Source organism: Stegostoma tigrinum, chromosome 8, assembly GCF_030684315.1.
Source record: "Stegostoma tigrinum isolate sSteTig4 chromosome 8, sSteTig4.hap1, whole genome shotgun sequence".
NCBI lineage: Eukaryota > Metazoa > Chordata > Chondrichthyes > Orectolobiformes > Stegostomatidae > Stegostoma > Stegostoma tigrinum.
The window spans coordinates 15,901,045-15,920,256 of record NC_081361.1 but is presented as its reverse complement, the minus strand read 5'-3'; the positions used below and the strand labels follow the sequence as shown (position 1 = coordinate 15,920,256).

Here is a 19,212-nt window from a genome sequence, read left to right as displayed (position 1 = left end):
AACACCCTTGGTAAGTACAAGGTTAAGAATACTAAATGGGACGATAGGGAGACCTGTACTCTCACCACTCTACCACCACAATGTCACCTCCCTAACCCTAGGCAATGTTTCATCCTTCATGAGGGACCAATAAACTGACTGGAATCCAGTTACCACTCTCTCCTTCCCCATCCTGGACAACAACAGCTTGGAAGCTGGAAACATGCCAGCTACCTGTCACATTCCTCTCCAGTGTCAGTGTCTGGGCATTCTCACATCTGGCCTGCCTCCAACAGTGATCTAATTTATTTTCCCTAAAAGTGTACCTGAATTCCATCATGCAATCTGGAGGATTCCCATATAAACCCGTTCCAGAAGTATTCATATTACCTGTCCCACACACATATTGGCAGCACATGGGATAATTCAGTAACAATAATGAACTATGTGAGCGTATAAATGTTTCAGAAGATTCTAGCTAATTTCTTCTTCCGCTGTTGTGACAAAGCTATTGATCCATCTAATTAGATTGAGTTAGCACCTCTTAAGACAGACAGGAATTTGATTAAGCATGATAAATATTAGTTTAATTGCATTACACACTATAATATCCAGCTTACGGAAAACCTACATGCAAAAAATAATGCATTGATCTTCCTGATGCAAAGCTTATTAAACCTCCAGAGATAGCCAAAATGTGATTTCACATCTTTATATCCATACAGAGATCAGGTGTCACTCCTATTGCAGTCTAATAGAACTATAACCATTTACAAAATTACTAGAACCAAGTATACAAAGAGAGCTTACAAAATAACCTTATCAGCATTTTTCTATAAAATCCTACTTCGATGCCACAACATTTCAAGAGATGATAGTATTGAGCCTTGCACAACATGAAATTAATAAAACCTCTGCAAGGAACCTAACTAAGCCCCTAAATTGTTAGATCTTCAAGTAATACACAGCACTCCACAATTCTTTCAAATGTGCTGTAATCTCAATACTGAAAACTTCTCAACGTAGCTTGTTAAAAAAAACCACACAGCATTCTAAGTGCTTAGCTAAAGAAAGCCTGAAGGATGATGTAAAATTCAAGGCTTAATAGAACTAATACTAGTTATAATTGTTTGACAGGAAATATCCCTCTTAATCGAAAGATGTAAAATAAACTCTGCACTTTTAGCAGCAATCCTTTTCGCATTGAATGATTCTTCATTTTCTTCAATTAACGAATAATACAATACAGAAGACACCCTCTGGCCCATCAAGTCTGTACCACCAAAGTACACACTAAATCTACACTAGAAAGACAAAAAGAAAACAAACAAGCTGTGTAATGGAGAATTCAGATGTGCAGTTGGAAGCGAGATGTGCAGGTCTAATGTTCGCTGTGTTCTTATTGCTGTTATAGCTGATATTATTTTCTTAGGACACAGGTATAGAATTATGCTGTTGTGCATAAACAAAAACAAAAGGGCCTTAATTTGTGAAATGTGTAAGTAACCAATTAATTCACAGAGATGGTTAATTTGCCTTACTTTGACTGCTTTCTAAGTGAAAAGAAAGTCACAAAAAATCAAGAAATTGAAACTTATTAATTGCAGAAGGAGAGAGAGACTTGTCTTGAATCTCAGGCCTTCGAGGGGTTCAAGTTTACCTGTTCAGTTCTCTACATACTGCAATTTAACTACCAAAAAGCTAATGCTGGCAACCTGAAGACACCTGGTGTCAATGTGTCACACAAAAGCATCAAATCTAGATTCTCTAAATGTTTTATGCCCTCATATTGCCAATTAGTGAACACCAAAAATTTGTGTCGGAAAAAGTGAGTTCATTTTCTTCAACACAACAAGGTCCAAACCTCCATTTTCCCAGTTTATGTTCCAAACAACAATATGAAGTCTTTACAATAAGGACAAGCAGCAGGACTAGGTCACTTGCCTGTGCAAACTGCACTCCCATTCAAAGAGACTACAGCTAATCATTTACCTCTATGCCATTTTCCCCAGTATGTCTGTATCCTTTAATCTCAGTAGCATCCAGAAATCAACTGACTTCTACCTTGAACCTAGTCAATGATTCAGTTTCCACAGCACTTTGGAGCAGAGAATTTCAAAGCTTACTTGCCCCCAAGTGAGGATCTTCCTTCTCATCTCAGTCTTAATTGGCCTGCCCCATTTTCTAAGGCTGCGTCTCTTGGTTCTCTGCTGCCAATCAGCTGATCATCTTGCCTACATCCACACTGTCATGCATTGCACATATTTTCCAAGTAGCAATGAGATTTGTAAAAACCTATGAAATACAGGGTCAATTTCTGAAATCTGCCCTCATCAGATAATGCTACCATCCTCTGCATTAATCTGGTGAATGTCCAATGTATTCCCTCTGCGCAGGTACATGCTTCCTTAAATAAGGAAACCAAAATTGTCCACAGTGCTCCCGAAGCAGTTTCATTGAGGGTCGATACAATTACAGCAAGATACGTATGACGCCATTACTCCTGTACTCAGATTCCTTTATAATGATGACCAAATTATTGTTTGCCTTCCTAATCACTTGCTACATCCACGTACCATCTTTCAATGTCATATTAACAAGGACAACCAGATCTCTGAGTCCACACATTTCCCAATCTCTAACCATTTAAGATATAGTTTGTCTTACTTCTTTATCTATCAAAGTGGATAACCTCACATTTATTCACATTATATTCTAACTGCCATGTTCTTCAACCCTTCAACAATACCCTATCTGATCAAACTGTTCAGAGATGCTATGATATATTTTGGGAGCAGGTGGGGCTTGAATCCAGCCCTCCTGGTAGGGACACCACCACTACACCACAAGCACCCTGGTCGTCGCAACAAAATCAGTTACTTAGACTGCTAGCAGCTGTAGTTCAAGCACTGGATACTTGCAGTAAATGGCCTACACCCCTGCCCTAGTCAAAGCCTACATTTTCCGAATGGCCCATTTAATTTATAGTCTGCCTTCTGTCTGTTACCAACATATTTCTCCGAATCGCGTGATCTAAACTTGTTAAGTAACTTCTTATGTGACAGCTTATTGATAGATTTCCGAAAATCCAAATGTACAACATCTACTGGTTCGCTTTTGACTGTCATAGTTTCATCTTCAGAAAAACTCCAATAGGTTTGTTAAACACAACACCCTTATATAAGTCACTGTTGACTTTGCCCAAAAATGTTATTCTTTTCTAATTGTCTAAATACTACAGTCATCATAAGAAACTCTAACATTTTCCTACTACTGATGTAGCCTGTTGTTCTCGGTTTCCTCGATCCTAGCTTTGCTATGTACTAGCCTGACGAACATTTCCCGAATCTGTGGAACTTTGAAAGACAATTACCAAAGCGTCCATTATTTCTATGGCCTCCTCCATCAATACGCTGAATTGTATCTTACTGGTTCAAGCAATTTATCCCTCTTAATTCCAGTTAATTTTCTAAGTGCCACCTCTTTCAGAACATTAATTTCTTTTAGTTTCACATTTTACTGTGTCATTTGATTTCCTAGCCTTTTGCATCTTCACTTGAATGATGCTGGGTCAGCATTTATTGCCTGTCTTTCATTGCCCTTGTGAAAGTGAAGGTGAGCTACATTTTAGAACAGTTCCCTTCAGTGTCACTGGGTCAAATCCTGGCATTCCCTCCCTAAGGGCATTGTGTGTCTAACTACTACACATGGACTGTGAGTCGAAGGAAAGGTGAAAAGTTTTTGCAAACAAAAGAAGTGGAGATGTGAATCATGAAATTGTAGACCAGTTTGTCGAGAACAGATAAAAGGTATGTTTATCAAATCAAAGGCATCCTTTCTCTTCTAAAGTGGACACAGACCACAGGAGATATCAGCACAACGTTGGAACCGCCAGCCATGCCTCTCAAATCTATTCAGTGGTCTATGAGGCCATAACTGAATCAGCAATTAATACAATTCACTGTATTGGGAATGCTAATAGCAATTCAAATATCTCGATACATTTAGATGTATGTAAATGTTTATTTAATAGTGTTTGATGGTAAAGCAATTCAGATAGCATACAATATCTTATACAAAAGATGGATGTCTATTTGGATATATAGAAGGTATAAAATTGTTGAACTAGCCAGCCCAACAAGGATAATAGGTAGAAGGTAAAATGTTGACAATTCAGTTTACCTTGAGCTTGTGCTGAACACTTGAGCAACCCTTAACCCCATATTAGAGTCAAAAGTTCCAAACTCAAGCTTCAGCTTTACACACCTAAGCCTGAACATCGGAAACACATCCTGCAACTGTTTAAGTCTTCTCCCTTCTGTTCTAGCCTTTCATGTGTTAGCTAATATATACCAAATTATAACTAAACCACTTCATGTGAAACCAAGAGAACTGTAGATGCTCACATGCTATAAGGAGCCGCTTGAGACTTTCTTCAGTGAGAAATCCAAAGTAAAAATGTTGCTACTCTGCTCTTTCATCACTTCCACAAGAGACTTTCACTCCATGAGATGATTATTGCGCTAACCTGTTACATTGCTCAGTTATTTATAGCCAAAATAATTTACACATCACATTTACATTATCACAGAACTCAATGAAGAGACATATGTTTTCAAAGCTTTTCACTTCACACTCTTAGAATCAAAGCAAGTATGGCAAATTTTAAGCATTCACAATAATTTATACTGATAGAGGAAAGCGCATGAATGGGTTGGAAAACTGACTCTGACTGAATGATGTGTAACCACGGAGAAAGCATTGGGGCATTATCATCTCTTGAAGCTCATAGATAATTTTAAAAATATACAAAGGTTTTGAACATATTCCCTTTGTTTCCAAAGGAGTGGTACCTATATATGAATAAATGTTGCTTCTACCAATGTAAATGAACCAGGTTATGAGCTTAAGTTATTATATTAGGAAAGTTGTTAGTGCAGTTATTAGCAAACTTAGGATTCAAATATTCAGTTAGAAGCATGAAACCTAAGCATTGCTGCACTAAGACACATTTTAATGAAGCTTTACACCTTGTATTCATCGGGATAACTCACAAGATGTCAATTTAACAGGAAAGTCAACATTTATACTGCTGAAATAGAGAGAGGCAATCAGTTGGCAAGTGGACTCCAGTTGGTAAAATTATTGTCTTGGAGAATGCAATAATCATGATGATTGACAGCTAATGGCTTGGCTGTGTTAAATTTTAAACCACATAGGTTTACGCTGATTGGTCAGAGTATGGTCTAGAAAAATTATCCTGAGAATTGCTGCCACCTATTTCATTGAAGAGAAACAAATGCCACGTATGTAGTTATTCTTTCTGGTTGCAAACTGCACAGCCAGGTATATACATGTAGTTTCCAGTATACACCAGTGAGCCAAACTGTGAGCCTGAAATTTGTTGTCAGTGTAATTTTGCACATACGCAGAATTATCCACAAGTTACTAGCCCAAGTGGTCCATGCTTGCAGAGGAGACTGCATAGTGTCCAACATGAGACATGATTTTGCAATTAAACATTTGCTAGATTTATCATTGCAACACTTGCACCAGCTGGAGTTCTTTTGCCAACTAATCAGCACTCTCCCCTTATGTCGTATAAATGTTGGTTTTCTTGCGAGTTGTCCTGGCAAGATGCTTTGTCAGAATGTGTCTTTTTTTCAACACAGGATTGCTTAGCAAGTGCTAACCAACAGTGGAATTACATCAAACAGGAGCCATTTTGTTCAGAGTTTTTGAACACTGTTTAATTCTCTGCCAATGTGAACAACTGATGTTTGATTTGATCAACTAATTGCATTGGTGGCTGGGGCATGCACCTGGCATCTCAATAGCACTGAGACTCAAGTACAACACCGTGTAACAATGAGGCAGACAGAGATGGTGGTAACATCCTGTCTCTGAAGAATACCTCTCGCATAGATGCTGCGTAGCAATGGTGTGATACAGCTCATTTCTGTGGTTTTTTCCATGGCAATGCCTTGACCAATCAGAGTTGGCGCCAACTTAGCAGCACCCTCTTCTTTCATATTACACATTGTTGTGATTACATGAAATTTGGATTTCTGGCATTTGTCCTCATTTGGCACAAGATGAAAATCTTTGACAACGATAATCTTTTCAATAATATTCATGCTCCGTGCAATCAGACAAATGACTGCAGGAATATTATATTCAAAAGGCTTTGGTGCATGATAAAAAATTCAAAAAAAAATCTTAGTCTGAGTTAGAAAATCAATAGAAAATGTAAACCTACAGTCCACCCAGCAAATGGAAACAGGAACTCATAGAAAAGTATTATTTGCCAAAACGAACACTGCCAAACAGTTTTGAAATGTAGAGTTTAGAAACAGAAATGGGCTGTTTGACCCTTCATGCCTACTCCACTACCCAATGTGATCATGGCTGATCATTCAACTCAGTACCTTGTTCCTACTTTCTCCCCATATCCTTTGAGCTCGTTAATCCTATGAACTTTTTCTACCTCTTTCTTGAAAGTCTTCAATGACTTGGCCTCAACAGTTTTCTGTAGCAGGGAATTCAAAGGCTCACCACACTGTGGGTGAAGAAATTTCTCTTCATTTCTGTCTTAAATGGCCTACCTTTTATCCTTAGCCTGTGACTTCTGGTTCTGGACTCCCCGGCCATCCTCAATTTCCTTCTTGCATCTACCATATCTAATCCTGTTAGAATATTGTAAGCTTCTATGATATCTCTTCTCATTCTTCTAAACACAAGTGAATATTATCCTAAACAATCCAGCCTCTCCCTGTACATCAGTCCATGCATTCCAATAATCAGTCTAGTAAATCTTCTTTGCACTCCTTCCATGGCCAGAGTATCCATCTTCAGATAAGGAAACAAAAACTGCATACGATGCTCCATGTATGGTCTTATCAATCTCCCTGTACAGTTGCAGCAAGACACCTCTGCTCCTGTACACCAATCCTCTTGCTATGAAGACCAACATTCCATCTGCCTTCTTCACTGCCTGCTGCACCTGTATGCTTACTTGCAGCAAAAAACAAGCACAAGGACACCCAGGTCTGGTCGCACAACCCCCTTTTCCAAGCTATCACCATTCAGATAATAATCCATCTGCCTGTTTCTGCTACAAAAGTCGATAATCTCACATTTGTCCACATTATACTGCATCTGAACTTATCCAAGTTACAATGAAGCTTCTCGGCTTTCCTTCTCAAATAATGCCCTCCCTCCCAACTTTGTGTCATCTACAAACTTGGAGATAGGACACATTGCTTCATCAGCCAAATATTTTGGCCATATTGTGAAACTTGAGGTCCAAGCACTGATCTCTGTGGCGCTCAACTCATCACTGCCTACCACTCATACTTTTTGCTTCTTGTCTGTCAACCCAGTTCTCAATCAATGTCAGTACACTACTTTGTCGCCAATCTCATGTGCTTTAAATTCCTGCTATTCTCTTACACGGGATGTCATCTGAGGCCTTCTGAAAATCCAAGTGAACAACATCCACTGGCTCCCCTGTTATCCATTCTACTTGTTACATCCCCAAAACATTCCAGCAGATTTCCCAAACACAACTCTTCCTTTTCAAATCCACGCTGACTTTCTCAGATATTTTCACTATCTACAACTTGCTGTGGGAGCATATCTTTAAAAATGGACTTGAGCATTTTTCTCAATGACTGATATCTAGCTAACTGATCTGTAATTTGTTGTTTTATCTCTGCCTCTCTTAAATAGTAGGATTACATTAACTTCTTTCCAATCCATAGGAACTACACCAGAGTCTATAGAATTTTGAAGGATGACCACTAATGAATCTTCTATTTTGAGGGCCGCTTCCTTTACTTCTCTGGGATGAAGCTTATTAGGCCCTGAGAATTTATCTGCCCATAATCCCCATTAGTTTCCCCAATGATATTTCCTTATTCATATTAACTTCATCCATTTCTCCTTCCCTATACTATTGGTTCCCTATACTATTGGGATATTATTTGTGTCTTCTTTTGTGAAGACATAACTTGAGAAGGACATTTTTCTTTGCTTAATCTTTCATCATTAGTTCAGAAGTAGAGATGTTTGCTGATGACTGCACATTGTTCAATCCCATTCACAACACCCTGAGAACTGAAGCAGTCTACGTCCAAATGTAACATGTCCTGGACAACATTCAGGCTTGAGCCGATAAGTGGTAAGTAACATTTGAACTTCACAATTCAGGCAATGACCATCTCGAGCAAGAGAATTTCCAACTAATGCCACTTGACATTGAATGGCATTACTATTGCTGAATCATCCACTATCAACAACCTGGAGATTACCATTGACCAGAAAATGAACTGGACCAACTACATCAATATAGTAACTAGAAGAGGAGTCTGAGGCTGGAGATTTTGCTGTGAAAAACTCATCTGGTGCCTCCTTAAAGTTAGGACTGTGACAGAAGACTGCCCAGTGCCTGAATGGGTGCTGCTCCAAGAGCTCTCATAGAGTCATAGAATCATACAGCACAAAAACAGACCCTTCAGTCCAAACAGTCCATGCTGAACATAATCCCAAACGAAACTGGTCCCACCTGCCTGCCCCTGACCTATGTCCCTCTAAACCTTTCCTATTGATATATCCATCCAAATGTTTTTTAAATGTTGTAATTGTACCCGCATCCACCACTTCCTCAGGAAGTTCATTCCACACGCGAACTACCCTTTGTGTAAAAAATTTACCTCAAATGTCTTTTTAAATCTCTCTTCTCTCACCTTAAAAATCTCTCCCCTAGCCTTGATATTCCCCTTCTTCTGGAAAAGGCACCTACCATCAACTCAATCCATGCCTCTCATTATTTTGTAAACTTCTAACAATCTCCTACACTTTTGTGAAAGAAGTTCCGGCTTATCCAGACTTTCCATATTACTCAAAACTTCCATACCCAGCAACATCCCGGTAAACCTCTTCTGAATCATCTCCAGCTAGATAATCTCCTTCCTGGAACTGGGTGATCAGAACTGGGCTCAGTACTCCAGAAGAGGCCTCACCAATGTCCTGTACAACCTCAACATAATGCCCCAACACTGAAAGGACTGAGCAATGAAGGCAAATATGCTAAATGCCTTTTTAACCATCGTGTCTATATATGATGCAAATTTTAAAGAATTATGTACCTGCACCCCTAGATCCCTTTGTTCTACAACATAGGTCCTACCATTAATTGAATAACTCATACCATTGTTTGTTGTACCAAAACGCAATACCTCGCGTTTATCCAGATTGAACTTCTTCTGCCATTTTTCAGCCCTTTGGCCCATTTGATCAAAACCCCTTTGTAATCTTAGAAAACCTCCTTTGTTGTCTACAATGCCACCAATTTTGGTGTCATCCACAACATTTCCAAACCTACTTTCTAATATTCTCATCCAAATCATTTATATAAGTGACAAACAAAAGAAGACCTAGAACCGATCCCTGTGGAACATTGCTGATCGCAGGCTTCAAATGTGAAAAGGAACCCTCCACCATTATTTTCTGCTCCTGCCATTAAGCCAATTATGTACCCAATTGACAAGCTCACACTGAATCCGATGTGACCTAACTTTATTAATTAGTCTACCATGCGGAACCTTATCAAAGGTTTTACTAAAATCTAAATAAACAATGTCTACTGCTCTGCCATCATCAGCCTTTTTGGTATCTTCCTCAAAAAACTCAAATTTGTGAGATATGATTTCCCATGCACAAAACCATGCTGACCATCCCTAATCAATTTTTGCCTCTCTAAATGTCTATAAATCCCAACCTTTATAATCACCTCCAAGAAATTACCCACAACAAATGTCTGGCTCACAGGTTTATAGTTCCCTGGTTTCTACTGACAACCTTTCTTAAACGAAGTTACAACATTAACCACCCTCCAGTCATCGGGCACCTCACCCATAACTATAGATGAGGCCTATGTTTTTGCAAGGGATACCATAATTTCCTCCCCTATCTCCCACGACATTCTGGGGTGGATTAGATCAGGTCCTGGAGATTTATCCACTTTTATATTCTTTAAGATCTCATGAACTTCCTCTTCTGTAAAGTGAACTGTTTTTAAAACATCAAAGTTTATTTCTCTTCCTTGTCTAGACTCCTTTTGTTTTTGCTCCACAGAAAAATAAAACTGATGTGAAATATTTATTTGGTATCGCTCCCATTTCCAGGGTTTGACACAAAGGCAGCATCCTTGATCTTTAAAAGGCCCAACCCTCTCTCCTGGTACCCTCTTGCTCTTAATGTATTTATAGAATCCCTTTGGGTTATTCTTGGCCTTATCTGCCAAAGCTATCTCATATCCCCTCTTTGCTTTCCTGATTTCTGTCTTAAGAATGCCCAGTACTCTTTGCATTGATTGAGAAATTCAATTGAATCAAGCTGTCTATATCGAAAAATAAATTCTCTTTTATTCCTGACGAGAACCTCAATATCTTTATTTATCTATTGTTCATTAATCTTACCAGCCTTACCCTTCACTCTAACAGGAATAAAATGTCTCTAAACTCTTGCCATCACACTCCTGACCACCTCCTACTTGTTAGAGATAACTTGTTAGACATCCTTTTACCTGATAGCAGTCCATTCCAATCAACACTTGAAATGTTTTGTCTCATACCATGAAAATTTGCCTTACTGCAATTAAAAACTTTAACTTTTATGGGAGACTTATCCTTTTCCATAGCTATTTTGAAACAATAAGAATTATGATTGCTAGATACAAACTGTTCTCCCATTTTTACTTTAGTCACCTTGCCCTGCTTTATTGCTCAAAAGCAGGTCTAGTTTTGCTCCTTTTCAAGTAGGAGCATCCATATATTGATGAAGAAAATATTCTTGAGCACATTTGACAAATTCTTCACCATCCAAACCTTTAACAGCTTGGTAGTTTCATTCAATGTTTGGAAAATTAAAATCCCCTAATATTACAACCTTATTATGCTGGGATATTTCGGAGATATCCCTACAGATTTGTTTCTCAATTTCTCTCTTACTATTGCGGGGCCTCTTTGGAAAATCTCATCAAAGTGATCTTTTCTTTTTTACTTGTAATTTCAACCCATATTTTTTTATTGGATGCTTTTTCAGAAATATCTTCCCTAGTAAGAGCAGTGTGTATTCCTTAATCAAAAATGCCACCCCTCCTTTCTTGCCTATTTTTCTATCCTTCTTATCACATCTAAAACTAGGAACGTTGAGCTGCCTATCTTGTCCATCTCTCAGCCAAGTTTCAGTAATAGCTATGACATCCCAATCCCATGTCCTGAAACATGCCCTGAAAATATCAGCCTTACCTGTAATACCACTTGCATTGAAATTTAGTTGTTCAGAGTTACTGGCCCTCAACCCCACCTCTTCCTCCGTTACATTGATGAATGTATTGGCACCACCTCATGCTCCCAAGAGGAACTTGAACAATTCATCTACTTCACCAACACCTTCCACCCCAACCTCAAGGTCACCTGGACCATCTCCAACACATCCCTCACCTTTCTGGGCATCTCTGTCTCCATCTCAGGCAACCACCTACAAACCAATGTCCATTTCAAGCCCACCGACTCCCACAGCTACCTAGAATATACCTCCTCCCACCCACCTTACTGCAAAAATTCGATCCCCTATTCCCAATTCCTTCGCCTCCACTGCATCTGCTCCCAGGATGAAGCATTCAACTCACGTATATCCCAGATGTCCTTGTTCTTCAAGGACCGCAACATCTCCCCCACACTGATCCAGAATGCCCTCAACCATGTCTCCCACATTTCCCACAACTCATCCCTCACACCCCGTCCCCGCGATAAGCGCCAACAGAGAAACCCCTCATCCTCACATACCACCCCACCAAACTCCAGATACAATGCATCATCCTTCGACACTTCTGCCATCTACAATCTGACCCCACCACCAAAGACATTTTTCCAGCTCACCCTTGTCCACCTTTTGGAGAGACCACACTCTCCAGGACTCCTTTGTCCACTCCACACTCCCGTCCAGCCCCACCACACCCGGCACTTTCTCCTGCAACCTCAGAAAGTGCTACACTTGCCCCCACACCTCCTCCCTCACCCACATCCCAGGCCCCAAGATGACTTTCCACATCTGCTAATGTGGTATACTGCATCCACTGAACACATTGTGGCTTCCTCTACATTGGGGAAACCAAGCGGAGGCTTGAGGACCGCTTTGCAGAACACCTACGCTTGGCTCGCAATAAACAACTGCACCTCCCATTTGCGAACCATTTCAATTCCTCCTCGCATTCCTTAGATGGCATGTCCATCCTGGGCCTCCTGCAGTGCCACAACGATGCCACCCAAAGGTTGCAGGAACAGCAACTCATATTCCACTTGGGAACCCTGCAGCCCAATAACATGAATGTGGATTTCACAAGCTTCAAAATCTCGCCTCCCCCCACTGCATCCCAAAACCAGCCCAGCTCGTCCCCGCCTCCCTAACCTGTTCTTCCTCTCACCTATCCGCTTCTCCCACCTCAAGCCGCACCTCCATTTCCTACCTACTAACCTCATCCTGCCCCCTTGACCTGTCCGTCCTCCCCGGACTGACCTATCCCCTCCCTACCTCCCCACCGATACTCACCTCTAAAGGCTCCATCCCTAACCCTTTAACTTGTCTGTCTCCTCTCCACCTACTTTTCCTCTATCCACCTTCGATCCATCTCCTCCTCTATCCTTATTTATTTCAGAACCCTCTCCCCAGCCCCATTTTCTGATGAAGGGTCTAGGCCCAAAACGTCCGCTTTTGTGCTCCTAAGATGCTACTTGTCCTGCTGTGTTCATCCAGCTTCACACTTTATTATCTCAGATTCTCCAGCATCTGCAGTTCCCATTATCCCTGAACAATACACCAGCTCTTCAGCTATTGATTTATCTCCTTTAACCATTTGTTCTTTCCCTCGTTTGAGTTTGGCTTTAGGAGTAACCCAGGCTTTAATTTTTAGGCTTTAATTTTTAATCTTCTGCCTAGGCTCTCAAATTCAGTTTGTACTGCTTTAATCTTTTTCCTATTGTGTGCCATAATTTCTGGCTTCTCAATCTCACCTTTAACCATATGCTTCAAACACTTAGAAATGCCCTTAACGCTAGCACTGGGAAAGCAATAAAACATCCTAAATTTACAATCATCGCCATAGAATTGCCTGTCTATGATCCTGACAGGAGATTCCCCAATAACAATAATTCTGTTAAATCTTGTTGAATGCTGCCTGACATAGAAATCATTACAAGTGTCCAATAACTACTGGCCCTTTCATTTGTCTCGAGAGACTGTCCCCTTCAACTGTTCCAAAAACTGAATATCTATTTGACAGAGGAATAGCCACTGGAGACTTTGAACTACCGTTTTACCTTTCCTGACAGTCATCCATCTACCTGGCTGATCCTGCTGTGCAATAACTTTTCTAAATCTACTAGCCATTTCACTTTGTACCTTATATTTGACCTTAATTAATTGAGTCTAAAAAAAAGTTTCAATAGCATGCTATATATAAAACATACTACCTTTCATTACCTACAGAAGATATTGTTAAAATGGAAGATAAATGTACATCAACATATAAAAATTAAATACAAACAACTACTTAATTGATTAGCTGAATAAAAATGATTATTCTTCAATAAATACCTCAAAGAACACACTCCAGAAGCTTAAGGCCACTGGCAAAGCAGGCTGCAAGATTGGTATCCCATCTGATCCATTTTGTATTCACTCCCTCTACCAATGATGTACAGTGGAGCATTTTGCACCGCCTACAAGTTGCATTGCAGCAATGCACCAAAAATCTTCAATAACATCTTCCAAACCTACAACTTCTACTTCACAGAAGGTCAGGGATAGCAGAGGAATGGGAAGAACAGCATCTTTAACTTTCTTTGAAGTTATATACTATTCTGACTGGGAACTCTACCAAAATTCCATTACTTCGTCAAAATCAGGGAACTCACTCCCTTGATGCATCTACATCACATAGAATGCTGTGATTCAAAAAAACAGTAAACACCACCTTCACAAATGCTTTTGAGATGAGAAATGATGCCCATGTCCTTTGGATGATTTAAGAAAAGCTTCTCTAAAAATTAGCATCAACAAAAAGAGATTGAACATGAGGATTAGCAAATCAAAACCCTGGTATGTTGTTGGAAACAATGTAAAGTGATTTAAATATTTCAAATGACATAACATTGTCGTTGATGTCAGGGGAACTAGTTGCAGCAGTGAGTTGGCCACAGATACAAATGAACAGCAACATGCATTTGTAAAACAAAACTTCAGAGTAAATCAAAGTTCTTTGCAGAGGCATAATCTAAACAAATATTTACAAATGCATCTAGAGAGCCATAGAATTATTTTTGTGTCATAAAATGGCACATTTATGAAATATACAGATTTATTCCTTAATTCTTTCCAAATAGTGCAAGATAGATGGTTTCCCAAGACAATGTTTGTAATTTAAAAGTACAAGTGGTTCTATTGATGGCGAAGCTCTCTGGGACATAATGCCACTTGGACTGTGAAAATTTATCTCTGGAATTCAGTCAGTCAGATTTGAAGAATGCATTAAAATGTCCAACTGATAACCTTGGGAATTGCAAACATATGTTGAAGATTTGGGTCACATTTGGACATGAGCTTTGCCTTCTGAGATGTTTAATGAGTAATTAGAAATAAATCCATCGATAAAATTTGAGAGACTCTACAAAAGGAAACCGTTAAATAGCTTTTCCATGTTAGATTTTGTTTCTGCTCTCATGAAATACCAACAATACCTCACACCACGAGGTCAGGAGTAATCACCATCTCTTAACCGCTGACTGCAAAACTAGACCTTTGTAAATTCCACATTGAACTGTAACTCATTATAATAAATGCTCAAACCCAAATTTAAAGACAATAATGGATGCAAGTAATGGATGGAGTGAAGCAGGATCTGCTTCTTGAAGAGCTCAGATGAGCTCATGAGAACAATATTTAAATCAGTTAACATCCTACAAGTATCGAAATAAAATAGTGCAGATGCTGGAAGTGTGAAATTAAGATGGAAAAAATCCAGAAATATTTTGCAGGTCTGGAAGCACCTGTGGAGAGAAATGGTTCAGGTCTGCAACTCCATCTGATGAAAGGTCATTTAATCTGAAATGTTAACTATGTTTCATTCTCTACAAATGCTGCCACATCTACTGAGTATTTCTAATGCATTTTATTTTAACTGATACGTATGCTCCTCATTTCACCTCTGAATTAGAGACTATGCTTTCAGCTAATGCAAACTAGGGCCACACACTCTATAAATTCCTTTTCATCTCCCAGTTCTCTGTTAAGTCTTCCCTCGCAGCCCAGTTTTTTGACCACACATTCAGTTGACCTTTGGGGTGGCACGGTGGCTCAGTAGTTAGCACTGCAGCCTCACAGCACCAGAGACCCTGGTTCGATTCCAGCCTCGGGCAACTGTCTGTGCGGAGTTTGCACATTCTCCCCATGTCTGTGCGGGTTTCCTCCGGGTGCTCTGGTTTCCTCCCACAGTCGAAAGATGCGCAGGCTAGGTGGATTGGCCATGATAAATTTCCTGTAGTGTTCAGGGGTGGGTTAAAGGGGGATGGGTTTGGGTGGGATGCTGCAAGGGGTGGTGTGGACTTGCTGGGCTGAAGGGCCTGTTCCACACTGTAGGGAATCTAATCTGATCTAATCTAATGTCTCTCCCTTTGTCGATATGTCTAATTGTTGTCATTATTCCTCTGTTAAGCTCCACAGGACTATTTGCCTTTCCTGAAGTAAAAGGCACTTTTTGAAAGTAAGTGTTACTGCTAAATTGCTCACAGATAGTTTGGGATCCACAGCATGTCATGAATCCCCAATTCATGTCCTTGAGAGAGGGCAAGTAATCAAAGCCAGAAGAACCAGCGGGAAGTAACACTTTGAATTGTGACATTCAATGTAAAATCCCTCAAGCACGATAGATAAATCCAAACTATAAAACTTTTGATCAATAGACAAATAGGATTAAGTAGCTGGATGTCTAAAAGTAAAATTGTTGACTGGTATCTAATTGAGGTGCATAGATAGCTTATGCATGTTAGAATGATAATGGACACTTGAGGCCTAATTAAGTTATAGAGTTGAATCTAATCATGTGGTTTTGATTGAACGTTAGGTCAGAAATTGTTAAGTGCTGCAGAATTAGGGTTATTTTTCTGTCTTATCTGCAACCTGTATTCTCATCCAGTGAGACCGCTTTATGGCTGAAAATTTCTGCCCTATACTCTCGAGGAAAATAGGGATGTGGAATACTATACTTGGACGTTATAATAAGGAGAAAGATAATGCAGCCATTTCACGCTGTTATGATTTGACCAAGAGTCAGAACATTAGAAATCCTCAATTGCCAACCTGCAAGACTCTTTAACTATTAAGTAACCAGCAGGTTGCAGCAGGAATGACAACAATTAGATCACAGCATTAAGCAGGACTGATCAAATCAAATAAAGTTTCACTTTAGGATGAATGGTTTAATGTACCTGCCATTATGAATATTATCAGATTATCAGAAAACTTTATCTTTGGAAGTGCAATGATGCTGTGAAAGAACTGTTAGGACATATATTAATTACCAATAATCATAGCGTTTGATACTTATTGCCTGTAAAACATGTAACTGGCAAAGTAATTATATCAAGAATGAAATAAAAAGTAACTTGTTTGGAGCATTTTTTGAGAAACTACAAAGAAAATGCAATCTTATGGTATGGTTAAAATCCTGCATATCATGGCTGGAACATTGCAGAACATGAGGTAAGCCATTGCCAACAACAAGAGATTGATTAGAGTCAGGTCGTCAGGCTACCTGAGTTTAAAGCAGGATCCAGTCTAATGGGAGGAACTAGATACTTTGTGTTTGGAGGTGAACATGTGCCTAGAGCAGGGCGTCAGCTGGAATCTATAATACAGGTATTCAGATGCTGGAAGTTCAAGATAACAGCTACCTGGCAGAGGGCTGTAGGCTGAAATTGGTTGGACAGGTGGACATTACAGACATACGGCAGTTACGGACTGGCGTCAAATTCAACAAGCCGGAAGAGCGAAACTCAATTTAAAACTAAATCCAGGGTTTCAATTATGGCCTCAAATCAGGCCAAAGTGTTTATCACATTCTACATTCTGTGAATTTTACACACATCCTCAATCTTTTCCTGTATCATTAGATGCTACCAGCACTTTTTGAAACCAGTCATATATTTGTACATTAAAAATGTACGTTTGGCTGAAGGAAATAGGAGTCACTGCTGCAGATTTATTCCGGTAATTTACAATTAAGAACTGGAATGTGATAGTTCCAGTGAAGCTGTGTGAATATATATATATATGTATATATATATAGAGAGAGAGAGAGTGCAGTCGTCAGTTATAATTTTCAACCGCACTGCTGTTAGTGGTTCATCCTTGCGTTATCTACTCCAGATAACGACCACCGGAGGAACGCCTCCTGTCCCCACAGGTCTGTAACGCAAACGAGGATTTTTTTTAGCCTCTTCTTGAATCTGCACAGTCGGCAGCTATATGTATATAATGTGTGGATGTGATTAAGCAACGAGCCCCTTTGGCGGCGTAGGGACTGCAGATCCCAATCCCCTCATCAGGGGGAGTCGTGAGCACGCGGAGCTGAGCGTTGGAACCGAATAAAGATGAGCCTTCATAGCCCGACTTTTAAAAGGAAAACACACACGCCACTTTTCAAGTACCTGGCATCATTGATGGTTTCGCTAGGGACGGATGGCTCTTTAGAACGGATTTACAGGCGCCCTGGACGGGTCTTAAAGGTACACTTTAAACAGAAACAAAATTAGCAATAAAAAAGTCTAAAATAAACAAACTTGAAACAGATTCAAAGCTCTAGCTGTCACCCTCAACGCTGGTTTCCTCTCTACAGATGCTATCTGGCTTGGTAAGTACTCGTAGCGTTTTAGCTTTTTTTGTTTTGTTGAAGCTCTAGCGCAGCACGTCCGCCCGGGCCACTCTTACCTGTAGATTTTATATCTGGTAGTAAATCCCTGGCGGTATCTGTCTAGGAAATTGGAATAATCCCGAGCGCGGTGGAAAGGTCCCTTGTCTGAGAGCAGCCAGTCGAGAGGGCTGGTGGCATGCTGGTGTTGGTGATGGCAGGAAAGTACCAGAAGTGCCCAGCAGTGAAGGGTTAAAGCCAGCCTGTCCCATAGGAACAGCAAGGAGACGAGATCAACAAGCCGCCAGTTCATCCTTCCATCTGGGACTCTTCCTCTTCATTCTCCTTGCACTCTCCCAAGACCTGTTCCAGTTTAAAAAGAAATACATTAAGAACAAGGACATCCTCTTTTTTTTGAAAAAAAACATCAAATCTCTCCGAGCAGGGGAGGGGAAGAGCTGAAACAAAACCAGCATTTGCTGGCGAAACTCAGCAGATCTGGCAGCATCTGTAAGGAGAGAAAGCAAGAGTTAACGTTTCCAGTCGGGTGACTTTTCTTCGGAACAGGGGAAAAGTTTGATGTCCAGGAAAGGAACCGTGACACAGAGCAAAAACGGAATGGTGCAGAATGGATTTGTCAGGGTATAGAGGACGGGAGTGGGGCGATTATATCGTGCCCCGTGACCTCTCCAGAGTCAGGCAGGTCAGTATACACACTCACAGAGACACATTGGCAAAACACAGCCTGACAAATAATCAGATCTGCTCAATACAAATCACAACCAAGCACACAGCCAGAGTACACGCCATGCGGACATTGCCAAACTCACACTCAGAATATACTCCTCACAGACACAGCCGAACACACACACAATATGCTTAACATAAAATGCACCCAAACACACACATGAACTATACTCAACATAAAACACAGCCAAACTCACATCCAGAATATAAGGGCACAGAACACAGCCAAACATACGTTCATAATAGACTACGCATAATACAGTGGAACACATACCCAGGATATGTTAATCACAAAACACAGTAAAACACGTACAATCTAAAACTCAATATAAAACACAGCCAAACATACACAAAGAATCCACTCAACATAAAACGCAAACACACACAGAATGTACTCCACACCGACACAGTCAAACATACACCCAGACTGCAGTCAATATAAAACACAAACACACACCCAGAATGTATTCAAATAGATTAGAACCAGATGTACACACAGAAAAAGGGCTGTGTTGAAA

General features: G+C 40.1%; 1 protein-coding gene across 4 annotated transcripts in view; it reads right to left on the bottom strand.

Annotated features, from left to right (window-relative positions):
- LOC125456597 (BMP/retinoic acid-inducible neural-specific protein 3-like) overlaps positions 1–19,212 on the bottom strand; it is a 160,388-nt gene that overhangs the window by 136,898 nt on the left and 4,278 nt on the right. For all 4 annotated transcript variants that reach the window (XM_048539863.2, XM_048539864.2, XM_048539862.2 and 1 more), the window contains exon 2: positions 18,028–18,310. In XM_048539863.2, coding sequence (XP_048395820.1) covers positions 18,028–18,260 — 233 coding nt within the window. In that variant the 5' untranslated portion in view covers positions 18,261–18,310. The remainder of the gene's footprint in view (positions 1–18,027; positions 18,311–19,212) is intronic.